Source organism: Chaetura pelagica, unplaced genomic scaffold, assembly GCF_000747805.2.
Source record: "Chaetura pelagica isolate M959 unplaced genomic scaffold, ChaPel_1.0 scaffold405, whole genome shotgun sequence".
Taxonomy (NCBI): Eukaryota; Metazoa; Chordata; class Aves; order Apodiformes; family Apodidae; genus Chaetura; species Chaetura pelagica.
Window position 1 is genome coordinate 2,600,142 of NW_009953489.1, and position 24,185 is coordinate 2,624,326.

General features: G+C 41.0%; 1 protein-coding gene across 1 annotated transcript; it reads right to left on the reverse strand.

Annotated features, from left to right (window-relative positions):
* Window positions 1–290: 290 nt before the first annotated feature.
* CAMSAP1 (calmodulin regulated spectrin-associated protein 1) lies at window positions 291–23,768 on the reverse strand. Its single transcript, XM_009998842.1, has 17 exons — window positions 23,654–23,768; window positions 16,664–16,926; window positions 16,310–16,471; window positions 15,387–15,467; window positions 10,450–10,591; window positions 9,384–9,523; window positions 9,182–9,284; window positions 8,598–8,769; window positions 7,188–7,282; window positions 6,337–6,421; window positions 3,607–6,043; window positions 2,852–2,988; window positions 2,555–2,763; window positions 2,366–2,468; window positions 1,883–1,998; window positions 1,538–1,656; window positions 291–824 (listed from the first exon to the last, which is right to left on the reverse strand). Exons 1-17 carry the CDS (start codon window positions 23,766–23,768, stop codon window positions 522–524), a joined length of 4,782 nt encoding a protein of 1,593 aa, XP_009997144.1. The 3' UTR covers window positions 291–521.
* Between the last annotated feature and the right edge of the window lie 417 nt (window positions 23,769–24,185).

Genomic DNA, 24,185 nt, shown 5'->3' on the forward strand with positions numbered 1-24,185 from the left:
ACAATGTGGTGTATTAAACAGTTCCTGAAAAAAGTCTGAAAGGAGGATTTCCCTCAAGACTGTTTAAAAAACCAAACCAAACCCAAACCACTTCACCCAAGATCTGTCCAATCCTTCCACCAACGTTTGGAGCTTGCCAACTTTCAGAATGAGAGGAAAAAGGAGGGCATGAGGCAGAGAGGAAACAGAACTGAATGATTCCCAATTTGTACCGATGAAAAGCTTCAAGTAAAAGGAAATCCTCTTGTTCAAGATCTTGCTACATGCACAGTCCCTCGTCAGTTGAAAGCCACAGTAGTTAGCATTGGGTGTAACAGCAGATTTCTCATTCATAAAAAAAACAACACTGGCAACGTTCCTTCATCCTTAATAACTTGCATCCAGGGTTTCTGCTTAGAAGCTTCTTAAAAAATGTTTATGGTTCTGCACATTTCATACCAAACTGGAGGAAAATGGTAAACACTCCTTCTTCTTTTGATGCAACCCCAGCCAGCAACCTTCTTCTCCCCAGGAGCTCCGTGTCATTTCCGAGTCTGGTTCTTCTTTGGCACCGCGGGTCGCTTGGCTTGCCACAGGTGGTTGTGGATGGTGAGAGCATCCACACTGACTGACATGGTTTTGGCTGGAATCACATTGAACTGTTTTCTGTCCGAACTGTACTTATAAAGTTTGTCAATCATTTTCTTGGTGATGCTCTTTGGCCCTGTTCCAGTCAGCTTGTAGATTTCTTCCGTGTCAGGGTAGTAGCAGTAAAGTGCTCTGAACTGGCAGCCAGCGTCACGGAAGAGGATGATGTAGTGGTTGGCATCACATTTTTCTAGTTCCTGCAGTAAAAAAAAACAAAACCAAATATATAAGACAGATTCTTCACAGGGAAAATTCTCACATTATGCAAAGCTTTATGCTTTCACGTAGATCTTAACACTTGATCAGCAACTATGGTTTTCAGTCCTTCTGTAAACTTAGGGGCCGAACTCTAAATACAGAAACATGTTTTCTCCAAGTCCACAGAGTCATGGGAAGTGAAGGAGTCTCAGTACAGACACGTTTTAGGAAATGGCATTCCCTACCAGGCATCAGTGGAGCTATGAACTGAGCATTCCAGATACAGTTAATTGTGAGTGGATTCAGAATTTACAGGCTGAGAGTGTACAGCTGGGGTGTTCAGCCTGGAGAAGAGAAGGATCTGGGAAGACCCCAGAGCACCTTCCAGTGCCTGAAGAGGCTACAGAAAAGCTGGGGAGGGACTTTTTAGCAGAGAGGGCAGTGACAGGACAAGGGGTAATGATTTTACACTGAGAAAGGGTAGATTCAGGAAGAAATTCCTTCCCATGAGGGTAGGAAGGTGCTGGAACAGGTTGCCCAGGGAGGTTGTTGATGCCCAATCCCTGGAGGCGTCCAAGGGCAGGCTGGATGGGGCTTGTGCAGCCTGGGCTGGTGGGAGGTGTCACTGCTCATAGCAGGGAGGTTGAACCTGATGATCTTTCAAGTCCCTTCCAACTTAACCATTCTATGAATTTTGTATGTTAATGTTTACCTCTAATATGGAATTCTTATGTGGTTCATTCACTTTTCCAGCAAGACAGCAATGAGATATGGCATTGTGAATAATGGGCTTGTTGGATTTGCTGCTGGGTTCCTTAAATAATTTTGGACCTAAAGAAGATAAACAAGTAGAAATTATTTGCCCTACATTTCTGAACAGAAAGATTTTAATTCAAAATGGAAAAAAAAACCAACAACCCCTCAAATATTTTTCTACAATACTTTCTAGAGATTAAGCAGAAAATAAAACCTGACAACTTCTAAAAAATAACAAAGTGTAACATCAGATATAACACAGCTTTTTATGACCTGCTATCCAAACTAAAACTCAAGTCACCTGTGTATTCTGCCACTGAAGCAATAGAAGATGCTGTTGAAGCATTTTCCCAGTCTCTTTCTGTGTTTCTGCTGGGGTTTCTGCTCAGTATTGGTAAGGACTCCATTGATTCAACTCTGGCAGAGGGAATAAAAATAAATTAATGCCAGGATTTTGGGTTTTTCCCCTCCAATCCTAAATAAATTCTGCAGTGTTTGACCCTGAATGGAACAGGCTATCATTCTTTTTCCTCCCCCAAACCAGTCAGATTCTCCCTGGTGAGTTATCAAAGCAAAATTCTATTATTCCTTCGGGACAAAATAAAACAAAATTGCAAGTTTGTACAGAACACTGGAGTTGGCAGCCACATAAAACAGAAGATGAACTCACCAATTACTGTTGTGCCTCTATGCCAGTGAACTGAAGCAAGCAACACTGAATCCCAACATTATTTCATAACATAGTAAAAAATAAAAGAAATTTAAATTAAGCCTATCTTTTTACCTCTGAGATGGTGTGCCACCCGAGTGTACACTTTCAGGCTCAGTTGTTGCTGCTGAGGCCAAAGACAGACTGGAACCAGACTGAGCACTGCTCAAATTATCAGCTAGAAAACAAAAGAGAAACTGTGAAACACATTTTGTTAAAGCAGATTTGCAGACTCAGTGAGAGCAAATGCATCCAAACCCTTACGTGTGGAAGAACACTTTGTCCCTGAATCACTGTAAGATTCTTCACGATGGACTGACTTTGGCCTGGGCTTTTTGGGCTTTGATTTGGGCTTTCCAAGCCCTTGCTCCTCCAAAATTTGCTGCTGTTTTTTCCTTAGATATTCTTGCTTGATCAGCTCTCTCCGAGCCTTCTCCTCCTCTTTCCGTATTCGGTCCTCCTCAGCTTTGCGACTGAAAAGCAAACACAAGGTTGTACTGAACACGTGACAATTTTCCTCATCTTAAAGATAACAAGAAGTCTTCTCCTCCAGGTTATTACCGAGCTTCATCTCTTTTTAGCTCAACCTCAGCCTCCAGCTGCTGTTTCCGAAGCCGAGCCTCCTCAGCCTTGCGCTGCTGCTTCAGAAGAAACGCCGCACGTTTCTTGGCCAGCTCATCCTCTGCTTTCTGTTCATCCTGCAGGATCCACAGGGAGAGAGTTTTAAAGAGTACACGAAAAGTATATTAAGCTGGACATCACAATATTGCTGAGGATTCCAGGGAGATTTAAGGAAAAGTCATGCATCACAAAAAACCTTCTAGATCTGCCAAGTACAAAGCAACGACCACGTGGGCCAGGATGGAGAGCACAAACAACCCCAGCACAGCGGTAACCTTTGAGGTAGCCACATTCACCATACTTTATTAAGTTCAATTAACCAAGATGGAGAGAGCCTAGCTCCATTTTCTTTAAAGAGAAATTAAAAAAGAAAGATTCACCACATCAGCACATTCAAGGTATTTATGATAATCATAAGCACAAATTAAGACACAAAATATTCCAAGAGCAGCTCTGAACTTCACTAGAGGGAACAGACACTATTTCAAAAACACCCCACAATATAAGAAATACCACGGTACTAAAAAAACAGCAGCCCTTTTTCTCCACAGCAATTCTTTTCCAATGCAGTTTTTTAAAAATCACAACCAAAAGGTTCTGTGTTCCATCAGAATACTGAAAAATGAAGAGGACAAAACCAGCTCTAATGCTGGGCAAGCATGCAACAATGACCAAACATAGAAAAATGTATTTACCTTGAAGAAAAAACCCACACCAGACTTCTGATCACCTTCACTGATTATGTCTGTAGAGCTATCCTGGTTTTCAAGTTCTCCTTCATCTGGAGCTTTCAAGTCAGACAAGTCCACTTCAATGAGATTAACCTTGCTTCTCAGTGGCTCATCCACTGGGACATTTTCTTTTCCTGAGCCATCAGAAGAATTCAACCCTGCTTCCTTGAAGCTGTTATTCACCTCTTTGCTCATTTCAGAAATAATATTTGCATCTTTGGAGGTGGAGAGAACTAGTGCCCGCTGATTGCTCTCATCATGAAGTCTATAGGTATCAAAGAAACTCTTTTCTTGAGAGCCATTTCCAAGATCAGGACTACTTTCCAAGCCAGTTTCTGTTGGTGTCTTTGACAAGCTGTTGGATGGAAATTGTCTCAAATGTGGTAAATTTTCTAGATTTGGTGTTGGGGTTTTAACACGTGCTGAATTTTGTGGTTTGTCTTTAGGGACTTTCAGATCAGCTGGTCTTCCTGATCGAGGACTCCTTCCCTGACCAAAACGAGGTGGTTTACGAAGACTGTTCATTCCAGTTGGAGACAGAGGCTCAACAAAGTGAATTGATGGTTTTACCTTTTGGTCCTGAGAGTTACTTCTGGTTCCTGGTGTTGGCACTGACGGAGATTTCATAAGTAGTTCCTGTTGCTGAGAAATCTTTAATATAGCTTGCTGAAGTGTACTGATTGTTTCGTTCAGTTTCTCAATAGAAAGATCACATTCGTTTATATCCACTTCAGTAACATTGTCTTCTAGGAGGGCAACAGAAATAATTTTACTTTTTTCCAAATCATGTAGAGCAGCAGAGTCTTTTGGTTTATGTTGCTCAGCAAAAGCTAGGCTCTCCTGCAGCTTTACTTTTGTTACTTCTTGGGAATCATTAAGCATTTCTTCTTTCTCCTCCTCTTTCCCAAGAAACTCCTCAGATTTGGAACCCAAAGAAACTTCATCTAAGTCTTCACCATTGTGCTGAGAATATTCCTTTGCAAAATGCTCTGGTTTAAGAGGCTGTGGGACATCAGGAGATTTCCCCTTTTTAACCACATGCAAGAAAGCTGCCTTGCCCAGTTTCAGTCGCTGCCTTGCTGACAAGGCTTCCATCTTCTTCTTCTGAGCTTCTATTGCCCTTCGTTTCTCTTCCAACTGCATATGAAGTTGGACCAGTTCAGAAGCTAAAAGATTCACATTGTCTTTATTTTGTCTGTTGGGGCTTTGTTCTCGCTTCTGTTTCCATGTGGTCAGAGGTGCTGGGCAACTTTCTGAACCATCTGGTGTGGTCTTTTGTGAACTACTAGTGCTGGACTTTGTTTCATAGCTATTAAGTCTCTGAAGCTTTCGTTCTGCAAAGTTGGTCATTCGGACGCTCCCACTGGTCATGGACACACTGCTGACTTGGGAAATGGTACTGAGACATGGGCTGGAACGTCCACTAGCATCATCCTTATCTTCATGTTCCTTCACCTTCATATCTTCTTGCAGTTTTGCAGATTCTTCCTCACCAATGTACTTAGTGACTATAGGATGGTCATCTATGACCACCAAATCCTGTTCAGCATCTTCTATGTCCAGGAGATCTGAATCAGAGTCCTGTCTCACCATAGTCCACATAGTGTCTGGGACATGAGAATTGAGACTTTTCACGTAACTTAAATTGACTTTACTTGCTATGTCATCATCAGATTTAGCAGCATGAAGAAAAAATCCTCCGGTGGAGAGCTCCTGAGTGGAAGGATCTACACTGCTACAAGCCAAAGGTCTGGAAGCTTCTAAACCTGCCTCTACCAGTGGCACCGAATCTGCAGTTCCAGGATCTGCAACAGGAGTGAAATCAGAACTAGAAATTGGAGTAAAAGTCCTATTGAGGTCATGCTCACCATGACTGCTGCTTGTTTTCTTGCGGATCAAAGACAAGTGTCCTTCATTTAATCTCTTTGTTACAAAACCCCTTTGTTTCCCCTCCCCACATTCATCTTCTTTGTTGATGATCTGTTTTTCCTTTGCTGGTTTTAGAATGGCAGGCATTAAAGGCTCCAAGTAAAAGCTGTCTGGTTTGCCTTCAGAAGGCTCGCTGTCAGTTTTTGGAGACCATGCAGTTGCAACTATGCTGGGCACCCTGGCTGACGCACTCTGCAATTCCAGGTTACCACGGTTTGGCCTTTCTTCAGACCTGATGATTGCAATAAGCTCCTCATCTTCATCCTCAATGTCAACGTTGCTGAGCAAGCTCTTCCCATTGGTTTTCACTGATGGAGGTTGGGGCTGATTTTTTGGAGTCACATTAACAATGTTTGAAGCCAGACTGTCTTTGCTGATTGATCTAGCCAGACTGATGCTGTCACCAGACCCAGGGTCCACATCACTGCTGGCAGAATGATTAAGAGCAAATGGTGTTGGCTGTGACAGAGGCCTGGAAAAGATAAGAACAACCTACTGACACTTGAGCACAAGAAGTTACCTTTTGTTGAACTAAGGATCATGCTACAGACAGTTAAAATTCTTGCTCTCTTTGAAACGTGTCCCGAATCAGAAGTGACCAGCAACACTGAACAGCAACTTCCGTTTTCAACAGTGCTTCCTGACAATCATGTTTCAAAGTATTTTCAATTGCAACCCTAAAATCAGTCATCTACAAATAAGCACATGAAAAGAAATCAAAATGGAGCCTCTCTCATTCCAGTTCTAAGGAAATGCAGCTGTTACCTGGGTTTCTTCTCTGGCCATGCAAGAACTGACCCTCGTGGCTGCCCGTCAACACGAGTCAGAGAATTAGAGCGATGTCGCTGACCTGAAATATATTTTTAAGTTGTTAACAATTCAGAAATGGTCTTAAACCTAGTACTTTTATTTTATTTAACAGCAAACATAATAAACTCTTTCACCAAGAGATGGCAGCAGAAAATAGATTTGCTGAAATATTAACCAAAGGCAGAGTCAAAGCCTGAAAAAAATACAGTGAGAAGTGACCACAAACATATCTGGCTTTTGGATTTCCAAACCTGAAACTGTCCCATCTGCTCTCCCTGTCAGCTTGCATGATGTTAGAGCCTAAGCAGCTGAACCATTTGGTTGGTACCTTAGCTGTTAAAACAAAAAAAATTTCTGAGCCTCTCTGTGTAAGTATAAAAGCCAAGTTCTCAGTTACTAAAGAAATGTTTAGGCAAAAGATGCCAAGGATCAGAGTGAGTTTTGCCATTCTGAGTGACAATCTTTCTTCCTGAGACTTTTGCCAGCCTTACAAACATTTGACAAGTGCCTTTTTCCTTTCATCTCACCAAATTGGCATGATTAGTCTTAATTTCTTGCACTAATTCTGAGAAATAAGCTCATTTGTAAAAGAGAAAAAGTATTTAAAAATTCAGTCACTTCCTGAGAAGTTCTTTAAAGTTTTTCAATGCAAAGAAGATTTACTCAGACTAAACGCCTAGAACTTGACCAACTGCAGTGTAATTCAATTTTAGATCATTCACTTATATGAGCTTACATTTTCATTCATTATTGTACTGACACTGTTTGTCACTGCCTCTGGAAATGCAGCTTTCATGCAGACTTACCAGGGCTGTCTTCTCCCTGTAAAGATTTTTGTTGCTTTTGTCTCAAAGGGAGCAGGGGATGGGAAGGGCTGAAGGCAGGGCTTCCTCCTTTGCCACTAATTCAGAAAAGGAAAAATTCATTACTATAAGAACTTTCTTCCTATAATGAGAGAAATTATATGTCACACTGGTAATAGCTACCCCATCCTCTTTAAAACACAATGATATAGCATTAATTTTAATGTTAAAGAAGTTACTTTAATAGAATAAAAGGTTTTCACATGTAACATTACAGAAGTAAACCTATTACCTGAAATCAATCTGTTTAGGTTTCTAAATACAGCAGATTTAAAATGTGGCTTGTGTAAATAGTGCATTAGAGACAAAGGACAGGCTGAAATAACTCAGTGGTGACCAACAAGCTTAGACCAGCTGAAAGACCTTGTCATTAACCCTCTTGTACATTAGATCCTATTTAGTTTTGGGTTTGTATCACCATTTATAGAATATGGCCAGTAAAGATAAGCTGCCTGAACAAGTTTTCATGTTTCATTTTTATCAAAATCAAAGCAGAGTAACTTCTATCACACAGTGGTGATATTAACTGGTGAGGATTATTTGCACTTGCCAAACAAAGACCAAACACAACACTGGGAAGTGTTTCTCTGAACATGGGAGCCAAGAGTATTTTAGAGACTGGCTGCACACAACTCCAATGCACTTGTGTGAGGCTGGTGAGACACTGGAACTGGTTGCCCAGGGAAGCTGTGGAAGCCCCCTTCCTGGAAGTGTTCAAGGGCAGACTGGTGGAGCAATCTTGTGTCCCTGCCCATGCAGGGGGGTTGGAACTGGTTGATGTTTAAGGTCCCTTCCAACTCAAACATTCTATGATATGATATGACAAAATCAGAACATTTAGTAGCAGAAATTTCAAATGGAAGCATAAACTGAAGATTAAACAACATGCAAAGAGACTTACAGGTAGTCAGGCTCCTCGGGGTGCAGGTAGTACCTGCTGCAAGCTTCAGGGCCTGCCTGAGCAGAGGGCTGCAGGTCTGCAGGACTGGTGCTAGCAGGGCTGGCCATGAAACTGCGCTTGGTGGCGTTGGAGATGGGGACAGGGGGGCGGCTGCTCTTGTGCTGCAGCGCGGCTTTCACTGTGCGGGGGCAGAGCGTTAGTGCCACTTACTGCCCAGGGAAGGGGGAAGCAGCAGAAGCTGTGGAAGCCCCCTTCCTGGAAGTGTTCAAGGGCAGACTGGTGGAGCAATCTTGTGTCCCTGCCCATGCAGGGGGGTTGGAACTGGTTGATGTTTAAGGTCCCTTCCAACTCAAACATTCTATGATATGATATGACAAAATCAGAACATTTAGTAGAAGTAATTTCAAATGGAAGCATAAATTGAAGATTAAACAACATGCAAAGAGACTTACAGGTAGTCGGGCTCCTCGGGGTGCAGGTAATACCTGCTGCAAGCTTCAGGGCCTGCCTGAGCAGAGGGCTGCAGGTCTGCAGGACTGGTGCTAGCAGGGCTGGCCATGAAACTGCGCTTGGTGGCGTTGGAGATGGGGACAGGGGGGCGGCTGCTCTTGTGCTGCAGCGCGGCTTTCACTGTGCGGGGGCAGAGCGTTAGTGCCACTTACTGCCCAGGGAAGGGGGAAGCAGCAGAGCTTTGCAGACTGCAGCACGTCAGAATGGAAACTTTACAGCACAACACTAGAATGAAACTTTAACTACTGGTGTTTATTTAAAATATGTATCTTACAGTGACCTTAATGGAAAGAACATCACAAGTAAATAACCAGTGGTTACAGGGCAAAGATCACCTATCTCATTCCAAAACTTACAACTCAAGTGGATCCAAGACTAACTCTCCTCCCATTTTTACTGCCTTCAAAGATCCCCACCAAGCAGAAAGCTTGGGTAAAGAGAAAATTCCAAAGGAAACACCAACTGTGCAACAGTTTCATTGCAATGTATTTTCCAATTAACATTTTAACATTTACCAAGAGTTAACACTTACCATCCTTTATTTCCTGAATATCTCTGGGCTGCACAAAGTCTGGTTTGACATTCTCAAACCACCAGAAGAGCTCCGCAATGAACACCATAACATTAGGCTACAACAGAAAAAAGGCAAAGCCACACCTCAGAGTAACAAAACACTTATGATTTACCCACATTTCATTGAAAAATATATCCTTTGTTACGTGTCTTACCTTTAAAACCAAAGGAGAATATAACATGTCCTCCAAGGTGAGGTAAAAGCATTTGTTTAGATACTCGTTTGAGAATTCTCTCAAAAGCTGAATGTTGTATAGGCTGTCTGCAATTGATGTTACCTCCTTCAAACAAATGTCTAGGAAGGTGAGAGAAATGAGTAGGTTACAACCCTATTCCAGTATATCAACCTTCCATCCACAACTAACAGAACCACTACAAACAGGAACTTCACAGCCTCCTTCTGTACCATCATTTAATATTTATTGGCTAATAGTGCCATTTCTCTGCCTGTTAAATAGAGGGGTAGAAAAAGGAGGAAGATAAACAGATAAAACAGTATTAATGTTGCACTCATTTTAGAATCCATATAGGATTCTGTCTATCCCAGAGAAAGAAAAGGAAAGCAGGATACAAAGAACACTCATAATAGCAAAATACAAAAGCAATTAGAAGACATCTTGATTTGCAAGTAATAAAAGGTTACTCAGTGCTGCTTCCTTCTGAAAATATTCAGGAGCTCTGCAAGGTACAACATATCTGAGACTTTGAAAACCACAACAAAATGTTGATTTAAAGAAGTTAAATGCAACAAGGACATTTAATTGCTAGGAAAAACATTTTCTGAGGAAGAGAATTCACATTTGCAATGCTGAAGACTGGAAGAAACCATTTTAAAATCTAGATTTTAAATTAGATACTCCTACAGAGGAACATGAGAATGATGAGCTAACAGTAGTGGACATGTAATCCTTTTTTATGTGCTGTTGAAACCCAGCTCACACATTTGAACAAAGAAAGCTGTATCATCTAGGTCTAGAAAAGGAAGGACTATTTTGTAGCTCATAACATACAGAGCAGATAAAAACAGTAAGTAAAAAAACAAAAGCAAAGAGAGGTTACTCTTTAAATACACTGATGTAGATTCCATGTGACCTGGCCTTAACTTGCTGCAGCCCACTGCCCAGATGTGTTGCCTTTTTATTTGATAATGCATTTGTAGTTCAACTTTCAAAGACCAAATAAATTATTTTATATATATATTTAGAAACTTTTATTACATACCATCTAGTTTCATTTGCTCTGGACAATAATAGTGTATCACAGCTAGAAGAGCAGCACCATCACTACCATCCTTCATCAAATCTTCAAGCAAGGGAAAGTAAGGTAACTGCCTGCTTGAAAGGTGGTCTCTGCGGTAACGCACCTAGCAAAAGGAAACAAGGGTTCAGACGATGGGCAACAAAAAGCAAAGGAAAAAAAACAGGCATATTTGTTAAGCACTGAAAACTCTTTACAGTGGATCTTTCTGCTCTCATTCAAAAACACTTCACAAAGCACAAGGTTGTGCTTTTCTCTCAGTGGAAGCCAATTCTGAGGAATTTAATGCTCCTCGTATCCGTAGCTGCTGAATTCCTAGCTTCAGTCACAGTTTTAACTTATTATAAGCAATTTAAGTTAAAATCCTTCCACACAGATGCAAGAATGCAGCAGATCCAAAGAAAGAGACACAGATAACTACATGAAAATGCATAATGCTTGGGAAAAACAAAACACAGCAAAAAAGAACTGAGATGAGCTAGTGAGTTCTCATACGTTACCGACATCCAGAGACAGCAAAGCTCTCAGAGAGATTCAGAACATCATGTGTTTGGCAAGCCAGTTCACAACAGTAATGCCATGCAAAAGGAAAAAGCATGGCCTTTCCAAAAACGGTCAGCAAGAGGAGCAGCAACTAGACCTCTTAAATCAACAGCAAAACTCTCTCCAGTTTCAGTAGAGATCAATATCAAACTCTTCTGCAAACCATCTCTGAGCCCTCACACAATTCAGAGCACAGCTGAAGAGCAGCCAGAGCCAGGCAACCAAAGAACAAATCTTGGCATTGCTTCTTGCAGTTTTTGCAAGACAAGTTGTAATGTTGGTATTTACTAAGCACCCCCATGCCAGCTAGACTGGAAGGTGGGATCCAGGTTTGAGCAGCCAAGTGGTGGGGCAAGCAGAAGGGCACTAGACTGCAGAAACACCTCTCAGGGCTGGAAAAGATTCCTTTGACACTTCAGGGCATTAACAACACTTAGCATCTAACTATCCTGGCTGATGTGCTGGCCTGACATGACATATACACAGAGGATGTATTTAATCATCACAGGAAAGCTGGATTTTACCAAGGCTATCCTATACTTTCCAAGACAACCTGGGAAAGGTCCCTGCACAAATGCACACTCATGCTGAGGATGGCACAGGCTGAGAAACAAAATCTGTTCAAAGGAACAAAGAGCACTCATAATCAGAGCAATAAGAACCTGTTTCATTTATTTATTTTGCACAAATATACACATGCTATGTCAAGTTTCCCTAGCAAAGACAGCTAACTCTAAAAGCTAGGGAGCCTACAGGAAAGCTGGGGAGGGACTTTCTACAAGCACTTGTAGTGAAAGGACATGGGGGAATGGATTAAAATCTGAAGAGGGGAGATTTAGGTCAGTCATTAGGAGGAAATTCTTCATTGTGAGGGTGGTGACACTGGAACAGGTTGCCCAGGGAAGCTGTGGCCACCCCATCCCTGGAAATGTTTAAAGGCAGGTTGGATGGGGCTTGGAGCAACCTGGTCTAGTGGGAGGTGTCCCTGCCCATGCAGGGAGGTTGGATCTAGATGATCATTAAGGTCCCTTCTAACCCAAACCACTCTATGATTCTATCTCTATATGCTAATGCTATTTTTTCTCTCCTTTTACTAGGTGCAAACGAGTTATCTTCCCGAGCCTGGAGCGCTCCACAAACATGTAAGGGAATGTGAATCATACTGTACCACACGAGCATATTCCACTGGCTCCAGCATGCAGTGCGATAGGGCATGCATCAGATCAGGCTTACACAAAGAGAAACAGTGAGATATACCATGGTGATTATTCAAACAAGAAACAAATCAAATGCATTAGCAACATCCATTATGCACTGGAAATGCGGTCATTCAGCCTCATAAAACACGGATGGACACTAAGGTGAACTGGTTAGCTTAAGAGGTTCGTCATTTTATCCACTTAGTCAAACTAAGCATATTAAAGACAAACTTCAGAAATGTCCTCTTGAACTTTAATTCCTCCTGTATTTAAAGCAGACACACATATTTCCTTTTCAATAGGCTTAAATGGAATTTAAACCAACTACAGTCAATCTGTAAGAACTCCTCATTTATTTTTGCTTTGGTGAAAAACACACAAATTTATCATCAAGGAGGTTTTTTTATGGACTTAATTTAATTCCTTATTTTTTGCTCTACTATTTCTCTCTAAATTCTCTTACACTCTAAGCAGAGTTATGTGGTTTGTTTCCCCCCATGCATACAATGAATGACATTTGTATGCTTTAAAGTGCAGAAATGGGTGCTACTGAGAGAACTCTATATTAAAAAAAAAAAATCACAAAAGAAAAAAGAAACAGAGCAGTGACACAACGTGACAGTTACTATGGTGACATGAAAATCTGTCAGTAAACCAGTATAATCTATGCACTACTGGACTAGCAGTGAGAGAAACGCGATTTCCTCCTTCCTTCACTACCAGCAGCCTGGTCTAGTGGGAGGTGTCCCTGCCCATGCAGGTTGGAACGAGATGATCTTTAAGATCCCTTCCAACCCAAACCATTCCATGATTCTATGACCTTGCTCAATGATATCCCTGCAAGCTCATTCCATTCCCATATTTCTTCTACTCTCACCCAGTTGTCTCTTTAAACAAAACATAAGCCTACTCAGCTTCCTCCCAGGGCTATCAGATGTTTGTATCCAACCCAGAAGTGACCTGTAAGCACACTAGAAGGTAAGTGATAAGCACTAGGTCAACACTTCATTACTCACTGGCACAGGTCATTCCATGAGCTGGAAAGCAGGGCTCTGTCAGTTTATTACCCTGCAGGTCCCTGCTCAGGTTCCCCATGTTTCAGACATTGAAGGTTTTTCCTGTGGTCTATACATTTGGTTCCAACAAATAAAGGACTATGAGGCAGAGGAGTGGGACTGAGCTCTCTGTGGAAAGGCAGAGGTTGTAGGAGAGGTGACTGCCTAGTCATGCCTGTTCTTTCCTAATGCACTGATCTTTGGAACTGGCCACCAAGGCAACAGCTCTCATCTTCCCAGAGAGAAAATGGAAAACACCAAATCCAACAGGTACAGGAGAAAGGCTATTGAGGCTAAGGAAAACAAATGAACAAAGAAAAATCTCTGTAAATTGCAATAAAACCAGGAAACTCAACCAAAAGCAAACAGGCTTGTATACCAGAGGAATAATGTTACTATATTTTATTTATACTGGAACTGATACTCTATTTACCCACTTTGCCTAAAAGGAAGTATTTTTTTTCTGATATGTAAAATGTTGCTTCTGTCTTTCCTCCCATCACACCAGCTTTAATCTGATTAATTTACCACACGCCTCCAGCAACTGTCACAGCAAGTCCAACCTGGTCTGTCTAATCTTCTAACCCCATCTCAAGGCATAAGGCAGCTCTGGTTTTGACAGCTGTACAGACCTTTGCCAGAGCACTGCACCAGCCTTCTTAATGAACTACAGCAAATACCTGGGTATCTTGACCAGGGGATTCAAAGATGAAGCAACCATGTAAACTGACCAGCTTCTGTATCACCTTAGTGCTCTGATCAATTGCCTCCCACTTGCAACACAACCAGCCAACATAACCATTTCAACTGTTGGTGATTTCTTAGTTTTTTGCTGCTGCTCCACATCCCTCACTCCTGCACTGTGGAAACAATTCTGAAATGCTGTGAAGTGATTATGCTAAATGCTGTACAGTATGCAGAAATGGTGCCATGAAAACTAAGCCCGATGACCCAGAAGCTCATAGAGGTTTGATTTTTTTCAAAGACCATCGAAGAAGCATTGCAATGGAAGCAAACACTCTGAAGATATTTAAAAAGCCATGATTCTGTGGATGACAACTGGTGTAAAAGTAGTTCACTTACAGGTACTAATTTCCAATACCATTTGGAAGGAGACTGCTCAGGAAGCAAGGAAAGGAATGTAGGAATAGGAAAGGAACATCAGCAATGCAAGTTAAAAGCAGTAAAACTTAAATGCACTTCAGCAACAAACACTTTCATATTTTAGAGGGGTTGTAGCCTAGAAATTTAGATTTTAAAATATTGAAATGAGACCCAAAAGGCAATAGAGTCATATAGCTAAAGGCATCCTCCAGACCACACAACAACTTGTAAATTAATGAGCTCTTTAACCCCTTATCATTGAAGCCCCATACAATCTTTTTTACATAGAAAACACGTAAAAAACCTTTGCCATTAAAATGAAAGTTGAACAATTGTTTCTTGTCCATATGTCACACTTTTATCCACTTTGCACACCAGTGCCAAATTGAAGAAACAACATATAAATTTTCTTAAGGCTTCATCAAATCATTAACTGGGAGCTCAGATAGCTGATACACATGATGCTTGAGAAAAATCTATTTTACATCCCCAGACATGAAAGTGTACTTTATTTTGCAACGTTAGTGCATTGTGATACAATTCCAAGGGAAAAAGGTGGAAAAAACCTACAAGCACACACATAAAACACTTGAATGCCAAGAGTATGCTTGCTAGATAGAACCTGAACAAGCCTCTGAATATATATTAGACAATTAACCCATGCACAATAAATACGCCCCAAAAGCTTTCAAAATATACAATATATATTTTGTACTGTGAAAGCTGAGTCATATTTACCCATGTAAAGCTGATACAAGTTATTTTAAGTTGAAACAAGTTATTTTAGTCCAACTGAAACATAAAGGAAAATCAGAAGATACCAGGTGGGCTTGACAGGAGAGGAAGGGCACGAATGACACAAACCGCATGCACAAAATCTCAGGAGTTTTGGGGGCTGAATCCCTCACCTTTCTCTGACAAAGAAAATACTGAGATGTTTGTATTTAAATCCATTCATCAGCAATAAACAAAGTCACAAGTGAAGACAAATATGTTTTACCTTCTGGTGCCCTGGACTTTCCATTAGTTGCTGTTTTAATTTAATCTCCTTTTCTGTTATTTCTCTCATTTTAAGGTTCACCTAAAAGGGCAAAGAATAGAAAAGACATTAAAATACATCTGCATATATATTTGCACAAGTCAAGTTTTCTTTTTCCCTCCCCTTACTTAATGGTCAATCTAGCCTACAAGTATAAAAATTCATAGAATAATGTGTTTAAACAGTTTTCAAGAATAACTATTCACAGTAGCTACAATCACAAGTGAATCCTGGGTTTGCAAAGGAGATTCTCTCTTTAGAATGTGACTTTGCTGATACCCAAAAGGGTTTCAGTAACTTAGCCTCTACCCTTTGAGAAGTTTCAATATTGCTGGTAACTGCATCCAAGCAAGTCAGAATTAAGTCTGTCCTTTCATTTAACAGGAAACAATGCTTCACCTAAAAAAATCCACACACCTTCATAGCAGCTTGCCTGGAAATAGATAATCCAGTTTCTACTGTTTTCCTAATTCTTAATTACCTTATTCATTTGAATATTTGCCTCGAAAAATTCACCAGCTTTATTACAGCACCTCTAAGGAAATGAAAACACATTTCCCTGCTAGTCTGATTCTCTTTCCCAATACATGGGGAAAACTTGGGAAGCCAAGCAAGACAACAAAAGTAGAAAATGTTGCAGTAATAAGGGAACCAAATAACATTAATAATCATCTGTATTAGGAAGATATTGTACCTAACCACCACTGACCTTCAGGCAACAAGTACCAACATAGCAATTAAAGGAGTTATTTTCCTTGGAAGTGGAAATGATGATAGAAACGCACAGGTAAGAAAAATGCAAAGGAGACACTCATCAGAACATTTTCATATATCTGAGATGTGACAATAAAAACCAGGCACACTTTTCTCCAAGTAAATTTTACCTTGTTAATCCAGAAAACCATTGCATCCTCTAGATCATAGGGTAGTTCTTTTGAGGCACTGAATGTAGAGAAACGCTTGACACTAGAAACCACCTTTTCAATGCTGATCATTTCTACAGTGTAGGCCATCATAAGAGCATCAATCATTGCCATGTGAGAACTCTAAAAGAACAAAATAATTAATATTGAAAAATAAAATTCTATTTTAAAAAGCAAGTATATATTCTAACTGTATTTAAAAGTAAAACTTCCTGAGGTTAGTGACCTAGAAAATTAAGAGCTCTTCATTCCATTAACTATCTTACATAGTGTTAAATAAGAAGAAGCTGAGGAGGTGGATGTAATTAAGCTCACCATTTTGATTGGTGCACAGCCCAGGTCAGACTCAGACACAGGGGTATCATCACTCTCCATGACGTAAATCCCTTTCCGAGACAGGGCCTGGATCACGGGCTGGTGTCCCTGCAGCGCAGCCACCTGATCCCCCTTCAGGATGAGGCTGCAGACGCGGCAGTACAGCTCGCTGGAGAGCAGCAGCTTGATCACTGGGGGCTTTATATGCTCTTGCTCATACTGATCTATGTAAAACGGGTCCTTCAGCTCCTCTGGGACGTTGTCTGCAACAACCAAGAGAAGCTTCAACAAGTGTCACCAGTGAGTGGCATCACTTAGAGACAGAAGTAAACACTTCAGTTCAAAGACAGGGTATGACAAGGTATGACAGTCAAGCACAAAAAACACCCTGTATTTCAGTCTGCAGCTTCATACTGCAAGTGGTTTTCAGCAGGTCTTTGTGCTTGTATTTTAATTAAGTAAAGCATATATAATTGGCTCTTGCCATATACATCCTTCAGGAAAAACCCTACACGTTCCCAGTGAGCTTCCTCAAGACACTGGAGTCCCTTTCAGGACAGCACTTCGACAGGGACAAAAGCCCCACTGTCCTCCACACATCTCTAGCTGCATCCGCAGATGAGACCCAGCTTCATCAGCAAGACACACTATCACCTCTACTGACTAGTACATAGAATTAGTATTTTAATTTTAGTTAGAATTTAAAATAATTTACTTTGATCACAGCCTAAAATGGTAAAGTCTAAAATCATCTTATTTTGGAATGGCACAACGTCCACAAGTTGTCTTATGATTTAATCAAACTGAAGACCAATCTCAAGTGTATTAATTCATGTGCAAGTTAGAATAAACCACACAGAAGACTTCATCCTTACACACCACTTCTTCCCCACCAGATCCCACCCCTGAAAAAGACTTCCACTTTTGCTATGAACCAGCACAGCTTCAGAGCTGGCTAGATGGAAACAAAAACTAATCTCCTGATCACTCTAAACACAGGAAGAGATTTCAAATCCATCTGAAGCAGGGTCAGTGCTGGGGGCTGTAACACTGCAACACCAGGCAAACATCAACTGATCACAGCAGTTGAAAGTGGAAGGAAATGCTGTTGCAAGCAATAGTTTCCTGATACTATTGAAGAGACATAAATCAAGTTAAATATAGATATATCCCAAAATAAATACTCCTACTCATATTCAGTAATCAGGCTAGAAGCTATTGATCTTTATAATAGTCTAGCAGAAATAATGAGACTTCAAACTCCAGGGAAAATGCTTCCTAGCCTCGAGTGAGTTGTCTCAATAGAAGCCTGACACTTCATAATTTTCAGACATAAAATACCATCTCTTGCTATCCAGTCACTCTAAAGATCTTTCCCCAGTCAGTTCAACAATTCAATTTAAACACGTACATCTACAGTTAGAAGAATTACCAATTTGGTGGCACATTCACTTTTCATTCAGCTCATTTCTTGAATAATTACATTTCCCCATAAAAAACCCCTCCTACTCTTGGTATATCTTTGAACCGCAAAATAAGCCACGCAGTATCTGTATGCTGCAGAGCACTTCATGTTTATAAAGAGAAGCTAACACAGAATATTATCAATTACATGAGCCAAAGTCCATCTCAGTTGAATAAAAATGTGTAGTAAACCAGTGTTGTAACAGCTCTACCATCTACCCATTTAGTCATACAGTACTGCCCCTATTTTTCAAAATCAAAAGCTTTTTGAGGTTATTAAAAATTAAGAACATTATTTTTTCTTTATGTGACATTGAATGCTGGGATATACAGACTGTACACCGAAGATGGCTGGAAAAGACATAATAAAACCCCCCATACAGCTTAAAAACTACCAGAGTTTTGACAGTAGCATAAAAGTGATGGCACGTAACGTGGTAACCAGATCTGTGAAAACATATATGATCAGTTTGTCCAAAGTTTTCTGTCAATAATTTTCAAAGAATTTACCATGCTACACTGAATATCAGAGTTGACCTCATCTTTCACTCATGGATTTTGTATGGATTTTATGCCATGTTACTCAGCTGCATACAGTCATCTTATTATAGAGCAAAAATGCTCATTTTTGCTGTTTTCCATATTTATAAAAATAAAGTAATACCACGTGCAGCATAAACTCTTGAGTGTCCTTGCCCCAACTGAGCCTACTGGGGAGATCCCTCTCCCAGCTATGTTAGTAAGAGCTGAAGGACTCAAAAATAAACCACCAGAATTTCTCATGAGGTAATTTGTTTGGTCTGTTCCATCATATCCATGAGCTCTAATCTCTCAAAAAACTGTCAGTCCCAAGTATAAATCACTGTGTGCAACACAATTTACAGGATTACAAAAATTTCTTCACTAGTTACAACCATCAAGGAGACAATTATTACTGGACTCTCCTCACTTTATGGTAGGGGCCATTCCTTTACCATTTCACTTACAAAACTAATTCCAAGCCAATTACAATTTGATAAAGAATAATAAAGCAATCTGCAGGAATTTGACTGAAACCCTGAACTGGAGAAACAGACACAGCCCAGATCCTGTTTTAACTCCAGAAGCATGAAGAACTGGTTTCACACGGAAAGAGAGCCAAAGCACCACAGCCACTAGCATGATGGTTAGTCAGATTCTGGGTAGGATTTCATCAGTATCAGTATCTGCTCCCAGCATTATTTAGAGCTGTATGGATGTCCTCTAACCTGCAGATCATGAGCAGAAACTACACTTGCTGACCAACTAAGATCACCTGCATTATAATAAAAACATTCTTTGTTGGTTCCCATTACAGAACTGTAACATAAACTCTGTAAGTGATCTGTTATGTTACACATGAAAATTTACATACAACGGGCAGGAAAAACAACAAGCAAAAGACTTTGTGTACTGCTGGTGAGAAGAACCACTCTCTCATTACCACATCTTTTGATCAGGCATAAAGCCACAAACCTGGATGAAGCAGAAGAGACAAAACAACAACTATGGAAATCTTCACCCCTGTGAACTTCACACAAGCAATATTCAGTGTTTATGAAACTGGCATTATTAGTGAAACAAATGACTAAGGATTGAATATTTACAAAACACAACAGCTCGCTTAAAGATATTTTACTATGGAGCTGAGCAGAAAGTTGATGACTAGAAGCTGGGAAGCCAGGAATTTAGGCAACTCAATCCAGGAAACATGCTCCAACTGTCACTGTGGGAAGCTGTTACAGTTCCATAAAATCTTCTTTAACAGGTAAGTATCAAGCACTTCAAAGACTTAAAAAAGCCACAACCTGCACTTCCACTACAATTCATGACATCAGTGCTTGGCTTTCCTGCCTGCATCTTGCCAAATGTCTTGGTCTAATGTATTAATTCTGGAAACTATGTAAAGCTCCAGGGTCTAATAAATAATTAAAATTCACCAAGTTAATTTTGAAAAATCCAAATTTTACAAACTGATTTTAAAAAGCAACAGGATCTGGGATAGAAAGGCTTGCAACAACACACTTGCTCACAGCAAGCTGCTGTCTCTACCCTCCCCCCATACCTATGTTTTCACATTATAACTGTGATGACAGAAAACATCATTTCTACAAATAAATCAATGCTGTACTAACAAAATCTGCTGAGAAACCACAATTTTTCATTGTCCATTTTCCCAAGATACACAGAATGGGAAGGGACTAGGTGTGTTCATTCTGATGGCTGCTGCTCAGCACCCAAGGGGACAATGGCACAGAAGGAGCAGGTCCCCTTCCTGCTGTGCCTGGCGATGTGTCACGCACAGCTCCCCAGGGACAGCTTGCCAAGCCTCCCACTGCCTCCCACGCTCGCCTCCTCTGAACTCCAGCTCCACAAGCTCCCCAGCACCCTCACTCCTCAGCCACCTCAACATCACACATTGTATTTTCACACTGCTGGGAGAATTTCTTCAAGGGCACATCTGGTTCTCGTCAGTTTGCTGGTGAAAAAGATAACTCTGTTCTCATCAAACCCCATTCCCTCAAACTGCCTCAACTAAGCAGACTTCATCACCTCCTAAGCGGGTAGGTTTCCAGACATTTGTGCACAGGCTTTTAGAGTCATTCACGACAGAACTCCCAGATTTATCTGGGCGGGCAGATGACACTGAAGAAACACTTTCCTTCCCAACATCCTTCCCCTCTGTCTTCTGGAATCCAGACAAAAGGCCTCCCTCCGAAACCCATCTGTGCCAGCAGACAGGAGGAGCTACAAGCTTCCCCAGACAAACCATTCAGCCCCAGTGCCACGCAAAGAGGGGCTGTGTCTCTAGCAGTATTTGCTCAAGAAAAAAGGGAGCTGTGCTCAGTTGTTTGACTACCAACATGCCCTCTTTTTGTGGCCAGAAAGGAAAAAGGGAGGAAAAAATAATCAAATGAAACAAAGCCCAAACTAGGACTTCAGCTCCAAGTTGTCATGCATGCTGCCAGGAGCTAGTCCTCGAGAAGAAAAAAGGAAAGATTAAGAATTTTCCTATTTAGATGTCAGCTTAGGTGTGGAGAATTCAAATCTCCTGCAGCAGTAAACAGAAAACACAGTTTCAGGTAAAACCTGCAGAGATTGATGAGTTTCAGCGACAGTCTCAAATCAAATTCCTGTTCTTGACCATTCCCACACTTCAGTGTGAGCTCAGCCTCACTCAGATGGAAATGAAATCCAGGAAAGGCACCAGCAAAAAACTATGTCAATTCACGTAACTCAATTCCAAGCCTAGTATTTCAGAAGAAAACCTCTCTACTTAGCCACTTGAAGGCAGTTATGGAAACCCTATCAGATAAGAATTACTTCAGAACATAAGAGTGTTTTAATTGTATAAATAGAGAAGCATTTTTTTCATCAAATTGACCAGAGCTAAATCTAAAATAATAATCATTAAAAAAAACACAAAGCAACAACAAACCACCAAACAACCAAAACCTTAATTTGCATAGGGAGATTTTGTATAACAAATTCACAAGGGCTTGGTAGCTGCCCATGACTCACTGCACGTGTAATATCTTAAAACAAAAGCATAACCCTGAGAGATGACACGCAAGCTATTAAGTTCCAATGTTATTCAAAAGGATAAATCACATAGGAAACCTTTTAAAACCCATTTCTCTATGAATTAAAGAGGCTTATAACAAATTTCTAAGTATTTTGCAATGCTATTCCAGAAGTAATGGTCATCGTGTGACAATGCCTTGCAGGACTCATTGCAAATATCAAACTAAATTTCCATGGTCCTGCAAAAAATATCTGTACTGCCTGGAACTAACCACCAAAAGCCCCAATATAAACAGTTTTACCTACTGTTTATGGCATTGAACTTCTATTAAAATATAACCTGAACAAGCCTAAATACAAGTGGAAAAACTGGCCAATGCTGCTCAGCCTTCTCCATGCTACAGATACTGTCTTTATGAAAGGTGGGGGGGTTTCTGCAATTTCCAGTCAAAAGAAAGCCAAATACTTATTCAAAATAAGTTGGTGTTGTCCAGGGTGTGAACAGACTTGCTGTTAACCAGTTAACTGGTCCAAGACACAGACACAACCCCAAGCTCTGGAGCACTAGAAGGCACTACCAAGGAATACGAGGCCACAAAGCTTTCTCTGCAGCACAGGATCCATGCCAGTCCATTCTAATTTAGGATTAGCTTTCTTTTGGAACAAAGTCATAACGTAAATAGTGTGGCTCCCTGTCTGGAATATCCATTTTACCTCTAATCACTAAAAATTCTTCAGGAAACATTACAACCAATTCCAGCAACTGAAAAATATTTACACGAGGAAATGCCTGCTCAGTTCTTTCAAGTTATCAATGTTCTGCTAACACCCATTCAAAATTCCCACATTTTTAAAACATGATCTGATCAATGGGTTTGGTTTATTTTGTCTCTTGATTGTAATCAAATGTGTTCACTAACATGGAACATTTTAAACCCGTGATTTTCTGTTTTCCCCACAATCAGATGATCAGAACACTGACAGAGCTGGAAATGTTAAAAAAGAAAAATAATTCAGAAAGATATTCCAACAAGAAGGAATATTTCAGTGCAGGAATGGACTGCTTTTCCTCAGCCTTGCCACCAAGTAAGCTAGTGCTAAGCCATTAAGCATATTAGGAGTTGGGCGAATTAGGCTTAGATTAACAGGGCTACCTCATTTTCCATAACAAGAATTAGCATAGGTTTTTATTACAAGTTTTGTTCTGGATCAACCAAAAAAAGCCACAAGTATTCCATCATATTTCTTCATAATTAAGCTACTTAAACTCAAGATGCACCTTAGTAACAATTCAGAATAAGCAATTCCAAACAAAAAAGCAAATTTCAATAAAGGCCAAGAAAATACTAATAACAGACCAAGAATCTTTCTCTACCCATGTTTGACTGCACAGGATTATAACAACATCAGGGAAAGAAGAACTCCTCTATCACCTACAACTTGATATTTAATGTCACAGAACACAAACTGCACCTATTCATTCAGCAGTTCCATAAAAGAATGCTGCTGATCATAAATGGATTGCTTTTTAGCTCACCTTGAAACCAAAACAACAATTTGACCAAAACAAAGGAGTCCTAACTGAGAACACAAAGGGTATCAAGGTCCCAGCATCCCTTGGCCAAGATGACCAGACAAGGAAGCACAGATCCTGGAGGGCCTTGGGGTCTGCAAGCAGAGACACACAGCTCTCTGGAGGAAAGTCTACTTAGCTACAATGGGCATTTAAACATTTTGAGGTATGCATTCTTCACCAGCACAAGCTGTGAGGGTGCACCACGAGGTTTGCTGATTCAGGGCATCTCACACAGTTCCATTATTCCTGTCGAAGCCATGAGGAAACTCCTATCACAGGAGAACAGACTGCCATATTACTGATATTTAAAACAAAGATGATTCAATGGAATCACTTCTGGAATGGCAGAGAAGACGTAAAAAGCAAGAACAAAACCAAGAACGACTTACAGATAAAAGTAATCTTACCTATTCCGTAGGCTTTAGCACAGATCCATTGTAGATTAGCAGCTATTTTTGCTCTGGCTGAATCATAGAGCTCCAAAGGGACAATCTCAACTGCACTATCTGTCAGGGCATCCATTTTTCTTCTGGCACTATCTCCACCCGCACAAACATCAACATCCACCATCTGAAACAAAAACAAAAGGCAGCAGACTTTGACACAACCGATCGCTCCCACTGCGTTTGGAAAACCAGCCGGGAGAGGAGCTGGGGAGGAGGTGGGGAAAGGCTCAGCAGGGCGTTCTACCGGGCACAATACAGCACCGCAGGCCCGACATCCCCCCGGACCGGCATCGCCAGGGCTTACTGAGCCATCTGAAAACCCGCTGGGCGATCAAACGGCACCCGAGCCCAGGGCACAGCGGCCCTTTGGGGTTTTCCCGGCGAGGCGCGGATGCTCTCCCGGGAAAGGGAGGAGAAAGGCGCAGCCCCGGCACCTGCCCGGTGGGATAAAGGCCGAACAATGCGCGCAGGTTCCGCGGCCCCCCCCGCCCCG

What these genes read in the sequence shown, in the direction of transcription:
- CAMSAP1 (XM_009998842.1), bottom strand. Translation starts at nt 23,768, where the DNA reads ATGGATGCCCTGACAGATAGTGCAGTTGAGATTGTCCCTTTGGAGCTC. An exon ending in CCCGAGGAGCCCGACTACCT is followed by an intron (nt 7,283 to 8,597) that starts GTAAGTCTCTTT and finishes TTTCTGAATTAG; the next exon opens with TGGCAAAGGAGGAAGCCCTG. An exon ending in CTAAAAAGAGATGAAGCTCG is followed by an intron (nt 2,764 to 2,851) that starts GTAATAACCTGG and finishes TTTGCTTTTCAG; the next exon opens with TCGCAAAGCTGAGGAGGACC.